Source organism: Peromyscus eremicus, chromosome 8a, assembly GCF_949786415.1.
Source record: "Peromyscus eremicus chromosome 8a, PerEre_H2_v1, whole genome shotgun sequence".
Classification (NCBI taxonomy): Eukaryota; Metazoa; Chordata; class Mammalia; order Rodentia; family Cricetidae; genus Peromyscus; species Peromyscus eremicus.
Genome location: NC_081423.1, coordinates 3,525,165 through 3,551,918, shown reverse-complemented (window position 1 = coordinate 3,551,918; position 26,754 = coordinate 3,525,165). Strand labels below are relative to the sequence as shown.

The 26,754-nt window shown below is 46.1% G+C and overlaps 1 protein-coding gene across 1 annotated transcript in view; it reads left to right on the top strand.

Annotated features, from left to right (window-relative positions):
• Snx29 (sorting nexin 29) overlaps nt 1-26,754 on the top strand; it is a 477,564-nt gene that overhangs the window by 86,201 nt on the left and 364,609 nt on the right. The window contains exons 9-11 of the mRNA XM_059269973.1: nt 3,746-3,876; nt 9,324-9,399; nt 11,275-11,357. Coding sequence (XP_059125956.1) covers nt 3,746-3,876; nt 9,324-9,399; nt 11,275-11,357 — 290 coding nt within the window. The remainder of the gene's footprint in view (nt 1-3,745; nt 3,877-9,323; nt 9,400-11,274; nt 11,358-26,754) is intronic.

Below are 26,754 nucleotides of genomic sequence, written 5' to 3'. Positions count from 1 at the left end.
AGAGTGTAGACTCCTAATACTTTTGTTGTTAGAATGGGTTTGTTTATTAATTAATTAATTAATTAATTAATTAATTAATTAATGTTTATGGTGGAGATAGGCTCTTGGTCAATTTTTGTTTGTTTTTGCAGTCCTAGTGATTGGACTCAGGGTTTTATGTAGCCTAGCACCGGTGTCCTGGCCTTAAATTCCCGGAGATCTTCCTGCTTTTTTGCCTTCTAGTGCTGGGGTTAAAGGAGTGTGTCACTGTGCCTGCTTTGAATGAACACAGAGTGATGAATGAGTGTCTGATAGCATGAAGATGAACTTATAAGTGAATATTGAATGGGAAAGACAGAGAAAGGTTTACATGTACTTTCATTACAACTGTGTAAACGAGGAGTCGTGGGGCAGCACAGTAGGTCTGATGCTTGTGTGTTTTTAGGATGTGGGCATTCTCTGTTTGCTGGAAATTTACCCGGTTCTTTGATGCCTGGTTCCCCTTTGCTTGGTATTGACCATGAACGTTGGCTGCCTAGGACACCCTTTCACCCAGTTGTGCTTGGGATAATGTGGCCAGAGGTGTTTTCTTCCACTTTATTTTTAACATTGTCTACGTTTTGAAACAAATATTTTGTTTTAATGATAAGCAATATTTTCTGTTATTTTAAAGCCAATCTTAAATGTTTTTACATTTGTGTGTGTGTGTGTGTGTGTGTGTGTGTGTGTGTGTGTGTATGTGAGTGAGTGAAACTAAATTGTACAATCAGTTCTCTCCTTTCATCAGATGGGTCCTGGGATCAAACTCAGGTCGTCAGGCTTGACAGCGAGCACCTTTATCTGCTGAGCCATCTTGCTGGCCGTTTTAAGCCAATCTTGATGCCATATTTTGCGGCTTGTTACTTCAGTATTCAGCTGAGACAGTGGACCTTTGGGTTTGAAACCACACCCTTTGTGGGTCTGGTTTCACTTTAACTCACACAGGTTGCTGGGAAATGGCAAGAATTGTCTTTGAAACAAGCAGAAAATTCCACATGCCCAGAGAGGTAGTGGAACTGTTGGAGATAGGATTTGTTAATCCCACCAGGCAAGAATAAGACCACTACCACAATTTTTGAGCCAAATTTGAAGCAAGCTTTATTAAATACTGGCCAGGGTGATGGACACTGGCCATGTCCATACCTGGGATTCCCAGAGAATGGCTATGAATTATATTAGTCTAGTCCTTACAAAGGCAAAATCCATAAGGCCATGTGCTTCCTGCCTTCGTCCAGTTGGTGGCAAGCATACATCCTGATGTACTTCCTGCCTATGTACCTCCTGCCTAGGTACAATCAAGCACATCCTGTGCAGTTGGAGCAACCAACCTTGGTTACGGAAGTAAAAAACTTGTGGTTTGTTATCTTACATGAACAATAACCCTCAGCATTCCAGGAGGTTACTTGTCCTTGGGCGAGTGGGGCTTACAGGTTATAGAGGCATTTTTGTTTTATAGATCTCTTAAGCACAGTAATTTAAACTTAAAACATAACTATATCTCTCACAGACTGGCCAGTACTGCTGCTTTCTCTAAGAATGTGTCCTGACTGCCAGCATGCCACTTCCCTTGGTCACTGTTGTATAAACTGATGACATGAGCACTCCATGGTATGGATAAGGGGAAGGTTAGTATTGTAGACATGAGAGAGAGAGGACAGTCAGAGGCATCTGGAAGAGTTGGAGCAGAGAGAGAAAGTAGCCTGGAGAAGGCCAGAGCTATCTGTGAGAGACGGGAGAATAGCAAGAGATAGAGAATAGAGAGCAGAGGGAGAGAGGCAGGAGCAGGGGTCAGAATGGCCAGGTTGTAAGGAGGAGGAGGAGCTGAGGGGAGGAGGCAACTAGGGTGCTGGCGTGGGCTTTGAAATGCTGGTAGGCACTGGAGGTGTATGTTAGCTGGAGGACCACAGGTCCCTGTTTTTGGAGGTAAGAGAAGTGGCTCCTTTTGGTAGAATGGGCTTCACAAGTTCCGGAGGAATGCTGCTTTTTTGTCTAGCTGCCAGAAGTTCTCCTATAGTCCAGGTTAAGCTGGGCCTGGACTCAATTTTGGACAAGTAAGTTGGCTTGCCCTTTTTGGGAGCAACCTGACAACAACCTGTTGCATCAGAGCCCCAAGAGGGTGGTTCTAACAGCCTAGAGGGGCAACCATGTTTACCTAACACTTGGGGGTCAGTGGCAATGACCCTGTGCTAGCCACGGAAGGAAACAATTCATTGGTAAGATTCTGTTAGGACTGTTCCCTGGGTTTCCTACTCAATACTCACCCCAGCTAGATTTGGTTATTAGATTTTAAAGGCTTGTAAAGAAACAATCCACCTAGAAGAGTGTGCCACACAGTATAAAATGTTTGCAGAGAAAATGTCCCATCCTATGCCCTAAAATAAAGAAAAGCTGTGTGTGGAGGCTTGTGCAGGTAGGAGGCTGGACACCATTGTGGTTTGATTTGGAAGACCTCAGTCTTGGTGCTGTTATGAATCACCAGTGACCTTGGACAGGTGACACTATTTTGAGACAGAGTCTCACCGTGTAACCCAGGTTGGCTTTGAATTCATTCTGGCCCTCTTGCCTCTGCCTCACAAGCTCTGGAGTACAGGTGTGAGCCACCATACTTGTGGTCAGGGTCTTTCTCTTGTGGTACTACAGATTAAACCTCGAGCTTTGTACATACAAACACTGCACCATGGAACCATGGGGCTGTGAAACAAGGCCTTGTTATGTGGCCCGGGCTGTTATGTAGGGAACTAGTTGCCCCATTGCCTGTAGGGACAGAGAAGGGGAGTAGTGATTCTTCCTGCAACAGAACAGAAACCTGCTTCACTAGAGTCTGAGGAATGCTGTTTAGGATCCTTCTGTTTACCTGGTCAGAGTCCAGCCTGAGCTGAGTCCAGACTGTCATTTTAGGGGACCCACTTTGGGCCTAACAGCAACCATCTGTAACTCCAGTTCCAGGGGATTTGATGCCCTTTAGCCTCTGTGGATACCGAATGCATGTGGTACATAGACATACACAGGCAAAACATTCATACACATGAATCTTAAAAAATTTAAATGACATAAATAGACTTTTCTTCTTCTCCCCTTTCCTTACTTGATGTAGTAGGTGTGATCTTTGATCCATTGAGCCTCTTTCTATTCTAAGTTAATGTACAGTAATGATTGTGTGAAGAAGGTCAAGGTCATCTTAGCTGTGCAGAGTTCTAAGCCAGCTGAGGTAGACGAGACCCTGTCTCAAACAAAGAAGTAAAAAACCAAAAATCTGCACCTTCCATCCACAACCAAATCAAATCAAAGCAAGAATCCAAGTTGGTAGTATGTTGAGCTACACATAAACTCGGCACAGCAGCCTTGGCCTCCCAGTGCAGGGTTATAGGTGTGCACCTCCACGGTTGGCTACAAGCCCCCAAAGGGTCTTCCTCCTCAGCCTTCCTGCTCCACCCTTCTGAGCTGAGCCTCTGCCTTCTTGCAGGATGTTGTGATTGATGTCTGGGGCCTCTTCCAGACTATAAGTTCCATGAGAGCATCACAACCATTTGCTGGCTCTTTGTGCTGAGCACAGCAAGCTCTGGTAAAAGAGCACATGAGGGGTCTGACCTGGGCTCTGTGGTCCTGACTCCCAGCCCATGGCTTAATTCTGTTTTAGCCTCATCTAGGCCTGGGAACTTGAGCAGGCCCAGGAGATGCTGTGATAAGTCCCGAGGCCCTGTCATGCAGCTGCATTCTTTCTCCATAGGCCGCTGGATGCGAGCACCTGCCTCCCCCCGGTACCTGGATGGGCCCCGCTGCAGGTGCTCCACGGAGATGCTGATGCTGACACTGATGTCCTCTTCCCTGTCAGTGGAGTGGGCTCCTATGGTGCAGCAGGTGGGTGCTTCCTGTCTTCTCTTCTCCAGTAAGAGCTTTTGCTCCAAGGACCAGATGGGGTTTTTGAGTTACCTGTACAGGTAGGAATGGAAGCCAGAAGATCTGGGGCTCAGGGCAGGGACAGCTTGTGGACACTCAGGTAAGATGTGGCTTAGGGGGTCTCCTATAGAACTGGAGTGTTTACAGATACTCGGGCTGAGTGCCTCGGGGTGAACTGGTTGGCAAGACCCTAGGGGGTTCTTATGCCTGCCCCCAACAGTCTGTTGCTAAACTTGGCCATATCAAAGCTAACCACAAATAGTGACCATTATTTCGCACCTTGGGAGATGAGAGATGGCGCCTGAACCCTGTGAAGGGCCTACACCTTCGTTCCTCTTTCTCTCTGCTGTCTACATTGGCACCACCTATTTGATGTGGGTTTAGAGATGTGCATCTAATCTGAGGGCATTTCTCAGCTTACCTGTAGCCAGTGGCCTTCTAACCCTGCATTCCCACTGGGTCCAACATCCTGTAGATTCTTTATCCTCACTTTTAGCTCTTGGAGTTGCTTGTTAAGTTGAGGAGTGTATTAGCTAGTTTTCTGTTGCTATGAAAAACACCATGAAAAGCAACTTGTGAAGGAAAGAGTTTGTTTTGGCTTCTGGTCCCAGAGGGATAAGAGCACATCATGGTGGGAGGCATGGCAGCACCCAGAGAAGGAAGCTGAGAACTCCCATCATCCACCATGAGCAACGAGCAGAGAGAATGAACTAGTAATGGTTAAGGCTTTTCATTCTCAAAGCCCGCCCCCAGTGATGTACTTCCTCAGCATGGCTGCACTTCCTCATAACCTCTTCAAATAGCATCACCACCAAGGACCAGGTGTTAAATGCCTGCATCTATGGGTGACATGTCTCATTCGGACGAGTACAAGGAGTGACTGTCACATACTACTGTGGTCTGATCTAGTAGACTCCGGAGCCCTCTGGGAAAGCAGCTTTACTCTTGGCAGTCAAGATGCTGTGGTAGTTGACCACATTGTGTAGCCCCAGCCCACTTATAAGGGTCATATGGCATTTGGAGTTCATGGTATTCTTTGTTCAGCATTTAGCTTCTCTGCTAAGTATATGGTACTAGGCCATGGGAGACCTTCAGGGAAATCCTACCTGAGGTTCTCTGTTTAGGGAGGGGACAGAGGATGTCTTCATTGGTGCAGTACTGAGGATTGAACCCAAGGCCTTACGCATACTAGAACATGCCCTACCACTGAGCTATAGCTTTAGCCTTTTTTATAGTTTTTTTTTTTGAGACAAGGTTTCTCTGTGTGGTCCTGGCTGTCCTAGAACTCACTCTGTAGACCACACTGATCTCAAATTCATAGATAGCCTCCTGCCTCTGCCTCCCGAGTGCTGGGATTAAAGGTGTGTGCCACCACCACCTGGCATTTTTTTAATAGTTTTTATTCTTTATTTTAATTAAATTTTATTTATTTATTTGTTTGTTTGTTTGTTTTTCGAGACAGGGTTTCTCTGTGTAGCTTTGTGCCTTTCCTGGAATGCCTGGCTCTGCCTCCTGAGTGCTGGGATTAAAGTCGTGCACTGCCACCACCACCCGGCTTAAATTTTTTTCTTGAGACAGGGTTTCACTGTGTAGATCTAGTTGGCCTAGAGCTCACCATGTAGACCGTCCAGCTTCAGACGCTCACAGATATCCCATGTAGACCGTCCAGCTGCAGACGCTCACAGCTATCCCATGTAGACCGTCCAGCTTCAGACGCTCACAGATATCCCATGTAGACCGTCCAGCCGCAGACGCTCACAGATATCCCATGTAGACCGTCCAGCCGCAGACGCTCACAGATATCCCATGTAGACCGTCCAGCTGCAGACGCTCACAGATATCCCATGTAGACCGTCCAGCTGCAGACGCTCACAGATATCCCTGGCTCTGCCTCCTGAGTGCTGGGATTAAAGGGGTACCTCAGCAGCTTTTACGACTCTTTGCAGTTTTGTATGTGTGTGTGTGTGTGTCTACATGTGGCTATATGCACATGAATGCATGTAAGTTCTGTGGGTGTTGTGAACTGAATTCAGGTCCTCTGTAAGAGCAGCAAAGGCTCTTAACTACTAAGCTGCCTCTGTAGCCCTATTAAAATCTTTTTAAAATTACATTTACTTGTTTATTTATTGTAAGTGTGAGAGTCTGTGGAGACGTGCCACTGCGTGTGCGTGGAGGTCAGACGACCGTCGATTCTCTCTTTCCACCGCATGGGTTCTGGGGATCACACTCGGGGCAGTAGGCCTGGCAGCACATGCCTCTGTCTACTGAGCCATCTGACAGTGTTTTTAATTTTAGACAGGGTTCACTACGGCCACTCACAGCGGCTTTCACGAGCTATTGTCCTGCACACGTGTTACTGGTTGCTTTTGCTTTTTGAGGGGCCCGCCACCTGGCTCCCAAATAAATGACACACAGGGCTTATTCTTAATTATGAATGCTTGGCTTTAGCTAGGCTTGTTGGTAGCCAGCTTTTCTTAACTTTAAATTATCCCATCTACCTTTTGCCTCTGGGCTTTTTCCTTTCTTCTAAAATCTTACTTTTACTCTTACTCCGTGACTGACTGTGTAGCTGAGAGGCTGGCCCCTGATGTCCTCCTCCATCTCTGGCTACTTCTTTTTCTCTCCCAGATTTCTCCTATATATTTTCTCTGCCTGCCAGCCCCGCCTATCCTTTCTCCTGCCTTGCTATTGGCCATTCAGCTTTTTTATTAGACCATCAGGTGCTTTAGACAGGCACAGTAACACAGCTTCACAGAGTTAAACAAATGCAACATAAACAAAAGTAACAAACCTTAAAATACTATTCTACAACACACAGGCCTCTCAAGTAGCTGAGGTTCCAGCTTGTGCTAGCAGCCAGGGCTCGGGGCTGTCTTTAATTATGTGTGTGAAGGTGAAATGTATAGAATGTGTCCTCTGAATGTTTCCATCTCCCTAGTTTGTCTGTTACTTCTTAAACTTAAATTATCCTGCCTGCCTTTTGCCTCTGGGCTTTTATCTTTCTCTATTTCTGTATACTTTTCTTTATGTCTTACTCTGTCTGGCTGGTTGGCTGTTGTGGCTGGCCTTTAGCATCCTCCTCTCCTTGTTCTCTTCTTCTTTGATCTCTCTTCCTCCCCCATATTTCTCCTTCTCTTTTATTCTCTCTGCCTGCCAGCCCACCCCACTTACTCTTTGTCCTGCCTCCCTACTGGCTGTTCAGCTCTTTGTTAGATCATCAGGTGTTTTAGACAGGCACAGTAACATAGCTACACATAGTTAAAACAAATGCAATATAAAAGAATGCAACACATCTTGGTATCATTAAAACAAATGTTCCACAGCATAAATGAATGTAGCATATCTTCAAATAATACTCCACAATATGCCAGTGCATCTGGCCCACCACAGTGCTAGCTGTATGTAGGTATGTGTGCCAGCCACACAGAGGGGCTGATGTGTGGTCAGTCAGGCCACGTCAGTGCTACATCTGGAATGTGGGCTGGGTGACAATGGCCTTTATTCCAGCCATGCATTTCCTTTCATTATGTGTGGTGTTAGAGCCTTGCCTTTGCTTCATGTGTGGACTCTGTCAGTCATGGCTGAATTTCAGCAGTGAGGATGACTGAACTGAAGTAGCCTCCCACTGAAGGGTCCTTAGAAGACACTGAGCCTTCTAACCAGAAATGTGCCATTGCACATGAGCAGAGTGAGGAATAGTTTAGTTAACACTGGAGAGTCAGGATATTGTGTTTGTCAGCTTCCTGTTACTATAACAAAATACTTGGGACAATCATCTTATAGGGAAGAAAGGTTTATTTTGCTTCACAAACTCAGAGATTTCATCCCACGTTCAGTTTGCTCTGTTGTCTTGGGATAACATGAAGCAGAGCAACATGGTTGTAAATGAAAGATGGAGGAAGCTGCTCACCTGACAGGAAAAGCAGAGAGCTAGGAAGGGCCTGGGCATCTGATGCTCCAGTGAACCAGGTCCTGCCTCTTAAAGTCCCACTGCATCTCAGTAGCACCGTGACTGGGGATTAAGGTGCAGGCCTTTGCAGGACACCTAACCATAGCAGAGCTGCCTGACTCTGTGGTGGCTGGGGGTGGGTGTCTCTAAGCTGTCTGCCCAATCAGAAGTAGGGTATAGGGCCAGGACTTTTGAAAGTCCAGGTGGCTGCTGGGCCCAAGAAGGTCTCAGTAGAACTTTTCAGTAGCCAGAAATGTGGAACCAGAATTCAGGACTGAGGTCTCAGCCAAAGGAGAGAGTTTGAGAGCTGTCGTCTTGAGAGGTAAGGGTATAGACTAGACTTTAGGGCCCGTGGCTCACATATGGGATCCCAGGACTCACGAGGTAGAGGCAGGACGATTGTTACAAGTTTGAGGCCAGCTTGGGCTACATAATGAGTTCCAGACCAGCTCAGGCTATAGGGTGAAATCCTATCTTAAAATTTAATTATGTAAACAATGTAAAATTTAATTATGTTGCATAATTGTTAAAGTGCACATGCTGGTAATTCCAGCAGTTGGAAGGCTGAGGCAGGAAAAGCTTGAGTTAGAGGCCAGCCTTGGTTACGTAAGGAGATCCTGTCTCCAAACAAAGAAGACCAAAAAGGGAAGCGAGGCACAGAGAGGCTGTGCCTTGCTGAATTGAAGTTGAGGAGCAGGGACTCTGTCCTGTAGCCAGCAGGGTCTGTACCCTTTAACCACCCCACTAGCTAGCAAGGAGAGGGGTAGTCCCTTGACTTCTGATGCCTTGCAGTCCTGGGATGGAGCCCAGGCTTACTTACGGGGCTCTTGGGTTAATGGAAACAGTTGGGGTTGAGTGGAGTGTGCAGTCAAAGGTGGAGAGGATTTGCCTTCTCCAGGCTGGTTTCCCTTAAGCCTGGCAGAAGCGGAGGCCCAGAGGCTTGCTCTACCTCTGTCACTCCTGTGCCTGGCTCAGGGTTCCCTTGAGTGCTGCCGTGCAGCCCCAGGCTTGCAGATCTGCACTTTTTCCCCGGAAGGAGGCCTGAGTGGCAGGTAATGCATCTGCGACAGTCATTAACGACCTTTGCCTGTTTGCTTTAGAGATTTGTGGACTCTCCTTTTGGGAATGCCTTTATTACCAAATGTTTATGGCTTTTGTAGAAAGCTGCAGACTTTACCAGTGGTGAGACTCTGCTGCCCTCTAGTGCCCACTGTAAGCAGGAGCAATTTGTTTAACCAAAAACCTGATAACTTCTCTTGCTTCAAAGTTAAAAAAAAAAGGTCACATGTAGCTACCGGTGCCAAGTCTTAATGATGCCTGAGGGAATGAACTAGGCAGCAGATAACTCCAGTGTATGAGTGGAAAGAGTTTAAAATCAGCTGATGGAACAGCTGAGCACACGATCAGGAGAAAATGGAGTTGAAAGTCAAGCCTCACCTTCTCCGTGGTCTCTGCACAGATGCCCCTGTGGGAAGTCTGGAGAATGGGACAGGACCCGAGGACCACATACTTCCAGAGTCTGGCCTTCGGTACAGGTCAGTGTCAGAATCGTGGCATGCTGTTTATCTTTGCATTTTATTCTCATTTAAAGACAGGTAGGATTGGAGGCCGAGGCTTGACCTCATGTTTGTGCTCATATGGGTTATAGATGACGATTCACCCAGATAGGCTGTCTTGTGATACAGTGTCAGAGTTGGGTGGCAGGTCAGTGATGGGGTGCTTGCACAGTGTACAAAAAGCTCAGGGTTCCATCCCCAGGAGGGGCAGCAACCATCAAGCCTCATTTGCACATGACCCCTTGTCATCTCCACACCTCTGCTGCCATGCTGAGTACCCCCTCCTCAGCCTTCCTAGTTAAAGTTCGTTAGCAGTTGATGATGATGTTTATCAGCCCTATGTTATGTGATATTTAGGTTATGGGGACAGATGTAACAGCTGCCAAGTATTCGGTCCACTGCCCGGCAGCTTGTAAGTGCAGAACGCTTTTCTCTTTCACATTAACAACAGCAGCAAACTAAACCAAACAGAAAACCAAGCAAACAGACAACAATCTAGATGGAAAACTAAGTTGCCCAGTGTCACTGTTGCTTACAGAGGGAACCTTGCCACCGAGGTCTCCCATCACCTTCAGCTCTGTTGCTCTTCATGATTTTAATTTGGTGTCTTGAAGTTATCCATCTGTATGCCCAACTTAGCTTCAAGGTGACCCCATACCTTGCTTGGTGTCCTGTTACTCACAACAGACAGGATTCTGAAAGTGACACTATGAGCGGACTGATCCCGCTGAGCCTGGTCTCATAGAGGATGGCGTCACTGCTCCTTCCAGGACCCTCTGAGCCTAGTCTCATAGAGGATGGCGTCACTACTCCTTCCAGGACCCTCTGAGCCTGGTCTCATAGAGGATGGTGTCACTGCTCCTTCCAGGACCCTGACTCCTTTTTTTTGTTGTATTTTTGAACATTTGCCAAATGCAGCAATTGATTGAGGGACATGAGTCCCAGTCTGTGACTTCTTCCTACTGTTCACAGATAAGCCAGTGCTATTGTCCATGTTAGAGACTGATTGTAAATATGTAACCAGTCCAGTTCTCTGCAGTCATTATGCTCTGTACGCTTCTTTGAGCACCAGGTCTGCTTACAGGGGGATGCTGGGACAGGTTGCTGGGAGCCTATTGTCATGAAGTTTCTATAACCATTGATCCATGCATAATCTGGGTGTATGTCTGTCCTCATTTAAAGGCACTTTGTTTAGAACCTACTAGAGACATAGCTCAGTTGTAGGAGAGTGCTTACCTAGTGTTCAAAAAGCCCTGGGTTCGATTCCCAGCACCACATAAAACTGGGTATGGTGCTTGGGAGGCGAAGGCAGAAGGATCAGAAGTTCAAAGTCATCTTTGGCTACATAGTAAGTTCCAGACTGGGATATGTGAGACTCCATCATAAACAAACATACTGTTGACTAGTTGACATCGGACAGTGATGCTACACGTTTGTCTGAGTGAAGCTTACACAGCATGCAGGTGTCTTGCACTCGGAACACCGACATGCCTCCAGGACTAGGTTAACTAGGAAAAGCAACAGTACTAATGACAAGAGTGTGGAAACAATAGATCCTGGACGTGTGTTCACAATTACACAGTTGGAGCAGGAAGGCAGTGATAGCTTGTCTGACTTAGCCACAAACAAGCACATTGAGTGACTCTGAGTTTCCCTCATGGATAGCTTGCAAAAGGGTTCTTTGTGTCAGTTTGGAGTTTCCAGTAAACTTCAGACACATCTGCAATAATGAGGAAACAGCTGCTTTCTGTTTGTCCAGGAGATTCCCAGGGAAACCTTTCACTTGCCAGTGTTGTGAGCACTGAGGTTGTGTTGTAGGCCGAGTATAACTTCCTTCTGTCTGCTTTCTCCCAGTATGGAAGCCAGTTCTCCAGGCCGCGGAAGTCCTCTGAGTAGCCTGTTACCATCAGCCTCAATGCCTGAGTCCATGACAGTTCGTAAGTACTTTCTGAGGCTGGGGCATGTGTGCTGGTGGTGCCTCTCTGCTTATGTCTGTACAGGTGTGGGCTTTGCTAGGGGTGTGCAGGTGGTGAGTGTGTACCTGCTGTGGACTTGATCATGGTATCACTGTAGGATCCCTGAACCATGGCCAGCTTGTGGTGCATGGGGTGTGTCTGCTAACGGGTGAAGGAACCTTCTGTGCCTTATGGTTTCCAAGTTGCCTCCTATGTGCAGCTAGCTGTAGGAAACTCTTCTAGCTGAGTTTCCCTGTGACTCTGGACAAATCAGTTTTGCTGATGGAATAGTCTAATGATCAGGTGGTGTAAAACTATTTCCAGCTCCACCTCCTGGAAAACGTCTTAAAGACATAGTAATGAAGGGTGGGTGTGAATGGTTTTATATTACAGACACGCACAAATCAACAACTGTTTAACAAGGTAGATGCTCCATGACTGGGTCAGTGGGTGGGGGTGAGACTGATGACCCTGACTAGGTTGGCAGAGGGTGTTAGTGCAGGGCTGTGTGGTTGGTGAAGGGCTCTGTGGTTGGTGCAGGGCTCTGTGGTTGGTACAGGGCTGCGTGGTGAATGCAGGGCTGCGTGGTGGGTGCAGGGCTCTGTGGTTGGTGAAGGGCTCCGTGGTTGGTGCAGGGCTCTGTGGTTGGTGCAGGGCTCTGTGGTTGGTGCAGGGCTCTGTGGTTGGTGCAGGGCTCTGTGGTGGGTGCAGGGCTGCGTGGTTGGTGAAGGGCTCCATGGTTGGTACAGGGCTCCATGGCTAGTGCAGGGCTCCGTGGCTAGTGCAGGGCTCTGTGGTTGGTGCAGGGTTCTGTGGTCATCAGAGGCCAAGGCTCTTCCTTTTCCTGACTTGTAGATCAACCTAGTTTTCTTTGTTTAACAAGCTCTAACTGTCTTATTCCTACTGCAGAAAGCAGGAAGGAGGAGAGGGGCAGAGGAGAGGTTTTCTCTATTTCTGTGCCACATTCAGGGATCTAAACTTGGATAGAGTAAAAATTACACCCTTTCCCCTCATCAGTCTGGGTGAAAATTAGCATTTCCTTCAAATAGGAAAGTGCAACAAGCCCTGGAGCCCATAGCAATGGTGGCAAAATGGGGCGTGACTGTCACCCAGAGAAGTTACAGGCCCTCAGGATGCCACTTCCTGGAAACAAAATAGTTGCCCAAGGTGATATAGAATCCTAAATATGCCATGTCTCCTGGGTCTTCACATCTGGACCACTCTGTTTGCACATGAGCACTCTCCTTTGTCATTGGGTGTTTCATGTATTTTCTACTGTGAGGTTTCTGGAAGGAGGCCCATGTGCCCAACTGCAGGCTGTGCCCATGGTCCCTGTGAACAGAAGCCGCTGCTCCACTGTGAGCCCTCTCCCTGAGGTTTCCTACAGTCTCCTGCTCCTTGGCTTTCCCTGGCTGTAAAGGAGCAAATGCTAATATGAGCTCCACAGCTGTGCAGGGTGAGCAGATGCAGCGTGTGAGGACCAGCTGTCTCCTCCTCTTAGTGGGCAGACAGGCTTCCTAAGGCACTTCTCAGCCTCCCCACTACTCTCTTTGGTGTGGGGTATGGAGCAGGTTAATTAGGTTTCTCTGGAAGCAGTTCTTGGGACTGCCATGATCCAGTCTCTGGGCCTCCCCATGCCGTTTCCATTCCTGACAAAGCCACCAGCTTGGTGTGTGCCTTTTCTGTGAGGACACTGCTCTTGATACCCCTGAGCTATATACTCATAGCAGGAACTCAGCCTGCTTATTTTCATTCATACTGGTTTTTAGAAATTAATCACAGTGGTTTCTTGTCATCTTTGGCTTGAGACCTATCAGGAATTCCCAGCTAGACCTTCTGAAGAAAGACATCAGTGGACCCACATTTGACCTTGGGTGCTAGTGGTTATATGTGCTGTGGGGATAGCTGTGGCTGGTGGTAGGGTGCAGTGGACCCACATTTGACCCTGGGTGCTAGTGGTTATATGGGCTGTGGGGATAGCTGTGGCTGGTGGTAGGGTGCAGTGGACCCACATTTGACCCTGGGTGTCTGGTAGTTATATGGGCTGTGAGGACAGCTGTGGGTGGTGGTAGGGTGCAGTGGACCCACATTTGACCCTGGGTGTCTGGTAGTTATATGGGCTGTGAGGACAGCTGTGGGTGGTGGTAGGGTTCAGTGGACCCACATTTGACCCTGGGTGCTAGTGGTTATATGGGCTGTGAGGACAGCTGTGGCTGGTGGTAGGGTGGGCTTGTGTTTTCTGGGTGGCTATTCAAATAGGGGGGCTTCTCTTTTTTACTCTGCTCTAGCAAGGTAAGTGTCAGTGTTCTCAGAAATGTGGGGGAACACTGCCACACCCTCGACCCCAACTCAGGTGGACTGCTGCTGCTCAGGTGCAGGTCACACCAGCCAGAAGAACAGGAAGATGAACTCAGGCAGAGACTCCCTGCTGGACCAGAGACCACACTGGCCCCCAGAACTCCAGATAGGCAGCCCACCCTCAGACCTCTTCTACTCTCTCACTGTCCCCAACCCCTGACACTATCTCCAATAATCCCTTCTCCCCTCCTCTTCACTGGGTCCCAGCCCCCATCTTGGGCAGAGACTTCCTGCTGGAACAGAACTCCTGGTTGCCAGAACTCCAGGCCACAAATACCAGAAGACCAAAGAGGAAACAGAAACCAAGGAACAAAACACCCATCTAACAAGGACAAACTCAGAAATCAAGACCTATAATCACCCCAAACCCAGATGCCTAGATGTCAGCATAAGAAGACAGTCAACAACAGCCAAGGCAATGTGTCATCACTAGAGCCCAGCTATCCCATTACAGCAACCCTGAATATTCCAACACAGCTGAAGCACAAGAAAATGACCTTAAAATCAACTTTATGAAGATGGTAGAGGTCCTGAAAAAGTAATTGAATAAATCCTTTAAAGAGATCCAGGATGGGCTGGAGAGATGGCTCAGAGGTTAAGAGCACTGACTGTTCTTCCAGAGGTCCTGAGTTCAATTCCCAGCAACCAACATGGTGGCTCACAACCATCTGTAATGAGATCTGGTGCCCTCTTCTGGCTTGCAGGAATACATGCAAACAGAACACTGTAAACATAATAAATAAATAAATCTTTAAAAAAAAAAGAGAGATCCAGGAAAACACAAACCAACAATTGGAGAAAAGGAATAAATTACTCAAAGAAAGACAAGGAGTCAAGAAAAAACAAATAGTTGAAGGAAACTAACTGTTTAAGACCTGAACATGGAAATAGATGCCATAAAGAAAACACAAACGGAGGGAATTCAGGAAATGGAAAATCTAGGTAAGTGAACAGGAACCACAGACCCAAGTATCACCAACAGAATACAAGAGGTGGAAGAGAGACACTCAGGCCTTGAAGACATGATAGAAAAAATGGATACAAAGTCAAAGAAAATGCTAAATCTAAAAAGTGCCTGACACAAAACATTCATGAAATCTGGAACACTATGAAAAGACCAAATCTAAGAATAACGGGAATAGAAGAAGAAGAAGAATCCCAGCTCAAAGACCCAGAAAATATTTTCAACAAAATCATAGAAGAAAATTTTCCTAACCTAAAGAAGGAGATGCCTGTAAAGGTACAAGAAGCTTACAGCACACCAAATACATTGGGATAGAAAAGAAAGTCCCCTTGCTACATAATAATTGAAACACTACACACACAAAACAAAGAATATCAAAAGCTGCAAGGGAAGAAAAGTGAGTAACATATAAAGGTATTCAGACCCAGAAAGACAAACATGGTGTGTACTCACTCATAAGTGGATATTAGGAATAAAGTATAGGATAACCAGCCTATAATCCACAGAGAGGCTAGATAACAAGGAGGACCCAAAGAGGGATGCATGAATTTCCCTGGGAAGGGGAAATAGAAAAGATCTTCTAGGTAAACTGGGGACGGTGGTGACAGGATAGGGGATGGGAACTTGAGGGAGTGGATTGGGGGCATGACAGAGGGGGAGAGTATCAAAAGAGACATCTTGATTTCAGGGTTAGGGAAAAACCTAGTGCCGGGGAAACCCCCAGGAATCGACAAGGGTGACCCCAGCTGAGATTCTTAGCAATAATGGAGATGGTGCCTGAATTGTCCATCTACTGTAATCAGATTCATGACTACCTTAATTGTTATCACAGAGCTTTTATCCAGTAACTGATGGAAGCAGATGCAGAGATCCACAGCTAAGCACTGGGCTGAACTCTGGGAGTCCTCCTGAAGAAAGGGAGGAGGGATTGTATGAGCCAGGGCGGGTCAAGATCATGATGGGGGAACCCACAGAGACAGCTGAACTGAGCTCATGGGAGCTCATGGACTCTGGACCAACAGTTAGGGAGCCTGCATGAGACTGAGGCTTGAGAAAAAGAGATCTCAAAGCCTGCCCCCACAGTGATACACTTCCTCTAACAAGGCCATATGTTCTCCAGCAAAACCACATCTCTCAATAGTGCCACTCCCTTTGGGGGCCATTTTCTTTCAATACCACTACAGTGGTATTTCAGTCCTTAACATCTATGCCCCAAATGCAAGGGCACCAACATTTGCAAAAGAAACATTACTAAAACTTAAATCACACCTCAACCCTCACACATTAATAGTAGGAGACTTCATTACCCTACTCTCACCAACTGACAGCTCATCCAGGCAGAAACTAAGCAGAGAAATGATGGAACTAACAGACATTATGACTCAAATGTATCTAACAAATATGTACAGAATATTTCATCCAAACACAAGAGAATATACCTTCTTCTCAGCACCTCATGGAACATTCTCCAAAACTGACCACATAGTTAGATGCAAAGCAAGTCTCACTAGGTACAAGAAAATTGAAATAACCCCATACATTCTATCAGACCACCATGGATTAAAGCTGGATTTCAGTAACAACAGAAACAACAGAAAGCCTACAAACTCATGGAAACTGAACAACTCTCTAATGATGACTACCGGGTTAGGCAGGATTAAAAAAAAGAAATTAAAGACTTCCTAGAATTTAATGAAAATGAATGCACAATATACCCAAACATATGGAACACAGTGAAAGCAGTGCTAAGAGGAAAGTTCATAGCACCAAGTGGCTACATAAATAAATTGGAGAGATCTCATACTAGCAACTTAACAGTACACTTGAAAACTCTAGAACAAAAAACTTACCCAGAGGAGTAGATGGCAGGAAATAAACTCAGGGCTGAAATCAATAAAATAGAAACAAAGAGAACAGTACAAAGAGTCAATGAAACAAAGAGTTGGTTCTTTGAGAAAATTACCACACAGACACACCCTTATCCAAACTAACTAAAAGACAGAGAGAGAATTAAGAAAATCAGAAATGAAAAGGGAGACATAATAACAGACACTGAGGAAATCCAAAGAATCATTAAGTCATACTTTAAAAACCTGTACTCCATAAAATTGGAAAATCTAAAAGAAATAGATAGTTTTCTTGATAAATACCACTTACCAAAGTTAAATCAAGATCAGATAAACAACATACATAGACCTATAAACCCCTAAGGAAGTGGAAGCAGTCATTAAAAGTCTCCCAACCAAAACAAACAAACAAACAAACAAACAAACAAACAAAAAACAGCCCATGGCCAGACAATGTTTAGCATAGAATTATATGAGACTATCAAAGAAGAGCTAATGCCAAAACTCCTCAAATTATTCCACAAAATAAAAACAGAAGGAACATTGCCAAATTCATTTTATGAGGCCACAGTCACCCTGATACCCAAACTACACAAAGATTCAACAAAGAAAGAGAATTACAGACCAATGTCCCTCATGGGCATTGATGCAAAAATATTCAATAAAATACTTAAGCTGAATCCAAGATCACTTCAAAAAGATCATCTACCATGATCAAGTAGGCTTTATCCCAGAGATGCAGGGTTGGTTCAGCATATGAAAATCAGTAAATGTAATCCACCATATAAACAAACTGAAAGAAAAAAAAAAACCACATGATCATCTTATTAGATGCTGAAAAAGACTTTGACAAAATCCAACACCCATTCATGATCAAAGTCTTGGAGAGATCAGGGATACAAGGAACATACTTAAACATAATGAAGGTAATTTACAGCAAGCTGACAGCCAACATCAAATTAAATAGAGAGAAACTCAAAGTGATTCCACTAAAATCAGGAACAAGACAAGACTGTCCACTCTCTTCATATTTATTCAATATAGTACTCAAAGTTTTAGCTACAGCAATAAGACAACTGAAGGAGATCAAGGAGATACAAATTGGAAAGGAAGAATCAAAGTATTACTATTTGCAGACGATATGATATTATACATAAGCGACCCCAAAAGCTCTACTAGGGAACTCCTACAACTGATAAACACCTTCAGTGAAGTGGTTGGATACAAGATTAACTTAAAAAAAAAATAGCACCCTTCCTATATACAAATGACAAACCAATTGAGAAAGAAATCAGGGAAAAATGCCCTTCATAATGGCCACATATAATATAAAATGTCTTGTTGTAACTCTAACCAAGCAAATAAAAGACCTGTATGACAAGTTCTTCAAGTCTTTGATGAAGGAATTGAAGAAGATATCAGAAGATAGAAAGATCTCCCCTGCTCATGGATCGGTAGGATCAACATAGTAAAATTGCAGTCTTACCAAAAGCAATCTACATATTCAATGCATCCCCATCAAAATCCCAACACAATTCTTTACAGACCTTGAGAGAACAATACTCAACTTCATATGGAAAAACAAAAAAATCCAGGATAGCTAAAATAATCCTTTACAATAAAAGAACTTCCAAAAGTATCACCATCCCTAATTTCAAGCTGTACTACAGAGCTATAGTAATAAATCAGCATGGTATTGGCATAAAAACAGAGAGATTTATCAATGAAATTGATTCAAAGACCCAGGCATAAATCCACACACCTGTGGACACCTGATTTTTGAAAAGAAGCCAGAAATAAAACAGTGTGTGTCGGGGCGGGGGGCATCTTCAACAAATGGTGCTGGTATAACTGTAGAAGAATGCAAATAGATCCATGTCTGTCAACCCTACACAAAACTCAAGTCCAAGTGGATCAAAGACCTCAACATAAAACAAGGTACACTGAACATGATAGAAGAAAAAGTGAAGAATAACCTTGAATGCATTGGCACAGGAGACAACTTTCTGAACAGAGAACACAGATAGTGCAGGCACTAAGATCAGTGATTAATAAATGGGACCTTCTGAAACTGAAAAACTTCTGTAAGGCAAAAGACAAATAGGACAAAATGATAGTCTAGAAAATGGGAAAAGATTTTCACCACCCCCACATTTGACAGAGGGCTAATATCCAAAATATATAAAGAACTCAAAAAACTAGACATCAGCAAACCAAATAATCAAATTAAAAAATAGAGTACATATCTCAACAGAGAATTCTTAACAGAGGAATCTCAAATGGCTGAGAAACACTTAAAGAAATGTTCAACATCTTTAGCCATCAGGGAAATGCAAATCAAAATTACTTCAAGATTCCATCTTAACATCTGTCAGAATGGCTAAGATCCAAAAACAAGTGACAGCCCATGCTGGCAAGGATGTGGAGTAAGGGGAACACTCCTCCATTGACAGTGGGAGTGCAAACTTGTATAGCCACTTTGGAAATCAATATGGTGGTTCCTCAGAAAATTGGGAATCTATCTATCTCAAGATCCAGGTATACCACTCCTGGGCATATATCCAAAGGATACTCAATCATACCACAAGGACACTTGCTCAACTATGTTCATTGTAGCTTTATTCATAGTAGCCAGAAACTGGAAACAACCTAGATTTCCCTCAGCTGAAGAATGTTAGATAAAGAGAATGTGGTACATTTACACAATGGAGTATTAATCAGCTGTCTAAAAAATGACATCATAAAATTTGAAGGCAAATGGATGGGACTAGAAAAAAAAATCTTCCTGAGTGAGGTAACCCAGACCCAGAAAGACAAACATGTTATGTACTCATTCATAAGTAGGTATTAGCTGTTAAGTAAATGATAATCATGCTATAATTCACAGACCCAAAGAGGCTAAGTAACAAGGAGGGCTCTAAGGGGACACATAGATCTCCCTGGGAAAGGGAAATATGATAGATATTGTGGATAGACAGGGGGCAGGTGGGGATGGGAACAGGAGCAATCAGGCAGGGAGGTTGGTGGAGAGAGAGAGTACTGAGAGAGACCACTGGAATTAGGTGGGGCACTTCAGGGGCAATGTGGAAACCTAGTGCAATGGAAACTCCCTGGAATCTACAAGGATGATCCTAACAAAGACTCTTGGTAATGGGAGATACGGAACCTGAACTGGCCATCTTCTGTAACCAGGCAAGGCTTCCAGTATTGGGACTAGAGCATCCACCCAGTTACAAAACCTTCGACCTACAGTTTGTCCTGCCTCAACATGTGCTGGGGTAAAGGTGGCACAAAACTTGTGGAAGTGGCCAACCAATGACTGGTCCAATTTGAGGACCACGCCACAAGAGGGAGCCCACCCCTGACACAGCCTGGATTCCCAGGAATCAGACTGGATACTCCAGAGACCTAGGATAGAACCAAACAGGACTGGAAAAAAAAAAAAGCCAATGAAACAATTCCTAATGATATTCTGCTACACTCATAGATCAGTGCCTTGTCTGATTGTCATCAGATAGGCTTCATCTAGCAACTGATGGGAACAGATGCAGAGACCCACAGCCAAACATTAGGTGGGGCTCAGGGAATCCCACGGAAGAGGGGGAGGAAGGGTTGTAGGAGGCAGAGGGGTTGAGGATACCACAAAAACATGGCCTACAGAATCAAGCAGGCTCACAGGGGCTCAGAGACTGAAGTGACAATCACAGAGCCTGCATGGGTCTGTCCTAGGTCCTCTGCATGTATGTTATGGTTGTGTAGCTGGGTGTTCTCGTGGGACTCCTAACAGTGGGAGCAGGGGCTGTCTCTCACTCTTTTGCCTGCTCTTGGGACCCTTTTCTTCCTACTGGGTTGCCTCGTTCAGCCTTGATATGAGGGTTTGTGCCTAGTCTTTTTTTTTTTTTTTTTCCCAGAGCTGAGGACTGAACCCAGGGCCTTGCGCTTGCTAGGCAAGCACTCTACCACTGAGCTAAATCCCCAACCCTGCCTAGTCTTATTGTAACTTGTTATGCCATGTTTGGGTGATATCCCTGGGAAGCCTGCTCTTTTCTGAAGGGAAACAGAGGAGAAATGGATGGGAGGAGGTGGGAAAGAGGAATTGAGAGGAGTGGAGGGAGAGGAAACTGTGGTCAGGATGTAATATATAAGAGAAGAATAAAAAAAAATAAGAACATTAAAAAAAATGTGGAGGAAGAATGGTTTTGAGTTTCCTGCTTGCTTCATCTGTGAGAGAGATAGGAAGTGCCATCCATGTAGCCCTGCAAGCTAGTCTGCTGGAACAGGATTGCAGATCAGGAAGCTTCGGCAAACGTTTCTTTTCCTGTGTTGTATCAGGGCTGCAATGCTGAGGTTAGTGCTGGGGTGTGTCTTTGACTTTCAGGTGTAGACTTCTTCCTCTGTCCACCTCACCCTTCCTCTGCACACTGAGTCTCTGGTGTCTCACTCTTTATAAGAACAGCAGTCCTGTGGCATCAGTCCTGTTCCTACAAATTCATTAACCTTGAGCACCTCCATAAAGGCCTGTCGTTAGGGTTAGGTCTTTTTTTCTTTTTTTGGTTTTTCGAGACAGGGTTTCTCTGTGTAGCTTTGCGCCTTTCCTGGAACTCACTTGGTAGCCCAGGCTGGCCTCGAACTCACAGAGATCCGCCTGGCTCTGCCTCCCGAGTGCTGGCATTAAAGGTGTGCGCCACCACCGCCCTAGGTTAAGACCTAGGGTTAGGTCTTAACCTGTTTTCTGCTGCAATAATGAAATACCTGGCGACCAGGTGATTTATAAAGAAAGAAAAAAAACTTATTTAGCTCTCATTTCTGGAGGCTCAGAAGACTGATACTAGCATCTTTGTTTCTGGTGACAGCTGGGAGATGCAGAGCAGCAGGTTTGTGTGTGGAGCATGTACTCCGGGGCAGCTGCAGGGAGGCTTTCTAGTAGTCCCCTGCCAGTAATGAAACCAGTCCTGGGACTTCCTCCTGTGAGTCCAAACTCACACTCTCTAGAAAAAAGGTCCCTTAAATGCTTGGATTCTTCTCAGTGTTGCTACACTGAAGAGTTTGGGAGGATGCACCATAGCAGGCTTCATCATGTGGGGCAGGCCATGGTACAAGTGCAGCTGTTGCAGGAGCAGCTGGCTCCAGAGTGGTCTAAGTTCAGATGAAGACTTGCATCCCAGCTGCTCACCTTTAACAAATCCTCAAGGAGCTCAGCAAAGGAACTTACCAATCATGTACTCCCCAAAGCTGGCTGACAGGGCAGGACAAAAAAGCCTCTGTTCACAGCTGGCTTCCCTGCTTCCTCTGCACGGTTGGTGCAGGTGTCTGTGAGCCCTGAATCCTCTGCATGGTTGGTGCAGGTGTCTGTGAGGCCTGAATCCTCTGCACGGTTGGTGCAGGTGTCTGTGTGTCCTGAATCCTCTGCACGGTTGGTGTAGGTGTCTGTGAGGCCTGAATCCTCTGCACGGTTGGTGCAGGTGTCTGTGTGTCCTGAATCCTCTGCACGGTTGGTGCAGGTGTCTGTGTGTCCTGAATCCTCTGCACGGTTGGTGCAGGTGTCTGAGCCCTGAATCCTCTGCACAGTTGGTGCAGGTGTCTGTGTGCCCTGCTTCCTCTGCATGGTTGGTACAGGTGTCTGGTCTTGCCATGCATATTCTTTGTCATGAGAGCTGGTGGTGTGGTCTCCAGTGCACCACATCCCAATCTGCTGTGCCCTCAGCCCACTCCCATGTGCCCATGGCTTTTTGTGGCTCTCCTGTAGCTGGTACCACCAGTTCCTGAGAAACTGTGGACTAATGTAGATAGTGACTGGTTTGTTTTGGACAACAGGTGTGAGGAGAAGTGTGCTGTGCCGATTTCTGGAGACCTCCTCCATACCCCTAATCAAAGTTTCTCTCTCTCTCTCTCTCTCTCTCTCTCTCTCTCTCTCTCTCTCTCTCTCTCTCTCTCTCTCTCTCTCTCTCTCTCTCATTTATATGCACGTATGTGTGCATGGAGCACAGAAGAGGATGTCAGATGCCCTGTTCTAGCACTTTCCATCTTACTCTTTTGAGACAGGGTTTCAAACTGAACCTGGGCTAGGCTGTGGCAGCAAGCCCCAGAAATCTTCTTGTCTCTGTGTGATGCAGCAGTGATTATACAGACATGTGTTGGCCATGCATGGCTTCTTATATGAGTGCTAGGGATTTGAACTGAGGTCCTCATGCTTGCGCAGCAAGCCTCTAACAGGCTAAGCCATCTACCCAGCCCATCACTGTGGTTTTGACAAAAACATTGTGATATTAACCACACTTGGCAGAGCTTTTGGTGTGCTTTGCTATTTCACTTCCCAGCAGCCCTTATGCAGAGGTAACTGTTCCGCTTCTGTTAGTTTTTCTTTTTGAGACACTGTCTTGCTATAGAGCCATCCTCCTGCCTCAGTGCTGGGATTACACTATGGCATCTCAACCTTTTCCCTTTTTGAATAAGAATATGGAAGCTTAGGGGGCTCACTAACTTGGCAAGGCCCTCTAGCTGGTGTATCATTCTGTAAATGTTCACTGGGCACCTACTCTGCACCAGGCATGGTTGCTAAGTGGCTGGGTGGGGAACTTCTGACTCCAAATCCTGTAGTCCATACCAACAGGTATAGATTCCTTAAGGAGACAAAGTTTACTGTCCCCAGCTGTGGTGGACAGCATCATAGTAATAACATGTGGCCAGCCATGGTGAGAACCTCAAACTTAGTGGGCCTACTTATTTTTGTTTTGGCTTTTTGAGACAAGGTCTTGCTACGTAGCTCTGATTGTATTGCTATGTATTCCCTATGTGAACCTGGCTAACCTCAAACTTGTCATGATTTTCCTGCCTCTTATGGAGTGTTGGCATATACCACCATATCTGACTTTACTGTTGTGTATCCGAGTGTGTGTATGTGAATGCCTGTATGTGTGTGTGTATATGCCTGTGCACATCAGTGTGTATATATGCTTGTGCACCTCAGTGTGTGTGTATATGTGTGTGTATGTGTTTGTGTATGTGTGTGTGCACACCATGTGAATGCAGGAACCTGTGGAGGTCAGAAGAGGTATCAGATCCCCTGGAACTGTAGTTGACACATGTTATGAGCCTATGTGAGTATCAGAAATTGAACCTCAGTCCTCTGAAAGAGCAGTAAATTTTCTTAACTATGGAGCCATCTCTGGTGGGTCCCTTCATTGCTGTTTTTAATGAAGCCTTCAGGTCTTGAGGGATGACACTAGGTTTTCAAGATGCGGATGTGTTTAATTATTTCAGGTCCTTAGGCTCTGAGGATTCTTGGCTGACAGATTCCTGGTACTCAAAGACAGATGAACAGGAGGAATCAAAGCAGTGTCACTCCTCTGGCAGCCTGTATCCGATGGGACAGTCACTCTGAGGGAAGCAGCTCAATAGCATTGTGACGTGCCATCTGCAAGACAGAGGAGGCGTCCCCCAGGCTCCTGAGGTGGGAGCTCTATGGGAGGGCAGCAGGGCCTGCTCCTGAGTCCTTCTAGCTTATTGGTTCTGGTAACAGCCCAGAGCATCTCCCTCAAAGACAGAGCTGGCCTAGGATACAAAGCCTCTGTCTCTTGTGTCTCTGATTGGCTCTCAAGCTAACAGGGAGGGCTAGAGACCAGCTTTGTGTTTTCAGTGTTTGTCACTCAGCAGTCCTGTGTATTTTAGGGAGAAATACTTTAGTTTCAACCAGGGCCATGAAAGTGGAAGGGTTGGCCCCTTGGTGCTGCCACTTGGCTTCTCAGTTTACCAAGACCAAGCTGTACCGGATTAGGGCTGAGCCCTAGTGGGCGACCCAGAACTAGCCTGTGCAGTTTCGCTTCCCTGTCAGCGCTCAGAACTCAGGATGTTTGCCAGTCTTGGTGTTTTCATTGTGGGTGACTTAGAAACTCTCACTGTGCTTAAGTTATCATTGTTTTCGAGAAAGGATCTCACTGTATAGACCAGGTTATCCTCAAATTCTTGATCCTCCTGCCTCAGCCTGAGTGCTGTGATTACAGGTGTGTGCCACCATGTCTAATGTGGGTTATCATTTTCATAGCTACATAAAATGCTAAATAGTGGTTAATACTGTTAAAATTCAGGACCCCTTTTTTATATCTCTTTTTTTATGGGAAAGAAACCTTTTTCTTTCTCTTATAGGAGCAGATATAATCTTAATTTTTGTGGGGAAATAAAAGTTTAACATGTTGGAACTGAAGCAGAAGAAAGCCATGAATTTAAACAATTTAAATTAAGCATTATCAATCAGTGTTGTTGACCTGGAATGCCTTTAAACATATCTAATTATCTGGAAATTGGTAGAAATAGATAATTTACTATTTGCAATAATTTATTGCTCTAGCTAACCTCCCTCAGACTTCATGGTGGTGAAGAATTTGCTTTCTTTGGTTGGAGTGGAGCTTGAGCCCAGGGCCTTAAGCATGCTAGGCAAGCACACTACTGCTGGACTACAGCCGTAACCTCAGAGTTTGTTTTCAGTCTTCAAGTTTCATTTCATTTGATAGTCATCTAAACTGAATTTGGACAATAATATTTCAAGAAAAATTTGAATGAAATAGTTCCGTGGGTCCCCGTGGGGGGGGGGGTCTAGGAGGGTTCAAGCGGGAGAGGAGAGGAGTGTGGAGAAGCACAGGTGGACACTGACCCAGAACGTTGGTGTCTGTTCTGACTGGGGCGTGTGAGCTCTCTCACCAGCAGGGTCAGTGACAAACAGGGCAGTAGGCAGTTCATATGGCAGTTAAGAGGGCCCCCGGGCTAGGCAATGCCAGGGACACTGCTCGGGTGTTAGGGCCAGTGCTCTGGACACAGTTAAGATTCCTTTGTTTTTCACCAGCCCACAAAGTGCGGCCATCACTGACCCACCAAGGCAAGGTGAGATCATCTGCTCAGGGACCTATGGACAAAACCTCCCTCCTTCCCTGCCCCACCTCTCTCTCCTTCCCCCTCCCTCTCCTCCTCACTCAGGGCTGCATCTCCTGCCCTGATGTCTAGTACGGCTGCTCATCCGTGCCATTACTTTGGAGATGCTATGTACTCCAGGTTAGCATGGCATTCAGTTTGCTGGGATGACAGCTGTGAGCCGTCTCTCCCTTTCTCTTGGACGGCTTGGGAACCTGCATGTCACCTTATAGGATAGTTGGTCACTCCAGTGTCAAACCAGGCAGCACTTGGGGTTGGGGTCTTGTCAGCTGCCTAAAAGCCTTAGGGGAGGTCACTGCTGGGGACGGTGAGAGAGGGAATCGGTGTGAACACCCACTGTCCTGTTGCCTGAGGTTTAAAGGTCACATGAGGTGTGCCTGTGGGGAAACTTTCTAAAATTGTTTCTGGATGATTTCTGGGACTCCGTCTGCCTTCCTATTTGCCTTCCTTCCTGTAACCCAGGAAGATCCTCCTGCCTCAGTCTCCCGAGTGCTAGAATTAGCTGCATATACCTTCTAGTCCGCTAGCCCATGTGAGTCCATTCTAAGTACTCAAGCCTCAGTTCCAACTCTAGGCCTAGGGCCGAGTCTGGTTCTAGAACTCCGTTGGGTCTCACATATCCACCTGGTTTCTGTGGCCTCTGCTTCTTCAGATAACCACTCTATCCAGAAGTTCTCTGGGGCAGTTGCAGATGCCTGAACAAGGAGACTGTTTCTGGAAGCTCATAATCTTCTGAAGTATTCTGCCCGCAAGGAAAGCATCCAGGTTTGCCCCCTGAAATCCATGTGCTGAAATGCTGATCACTGGTGTGGTAGTATTGGAAGTGGAAGCATTAGTGAGGAGATGAGGTTGTGAGGGCAAAGCCCCATGGAAGCTGTCCTTAGCAACGAGACCTCCAAGAGCCTGCCAGCCTTCTGACGCGTGAGGGCAGTGAGAGGGTATCGAGTGCGGTTCCCTAGAGACCAGTCCTGGCACCTGGATCTTCGATGGCTGGCTGTTCCTGCTCTGCCACCCTGTCACATGGTACCACTTTGCTTTTTCTCATAGTAGTTGACTGACTTGGACATCCTTTCCCTCTCTGCTGCCTCCAGTGAGCACAGCTCCTGGGGCCAGGCGGTGCGGGCTCACTGCTGCTCTGGGCACCCCAGATTCTGCCCAGCACAGAAGGAAGTAGACGAGAGGGCAGGAGGGAAGGGAGGGATTTTAGTTCTGTGGAGAGCTTGTGAGTTCCAGCCTCTGCTGGGTCAGGCGGAGCTGGCTGTGGTGGAAGGAGCAGTGGCTCGGGGAC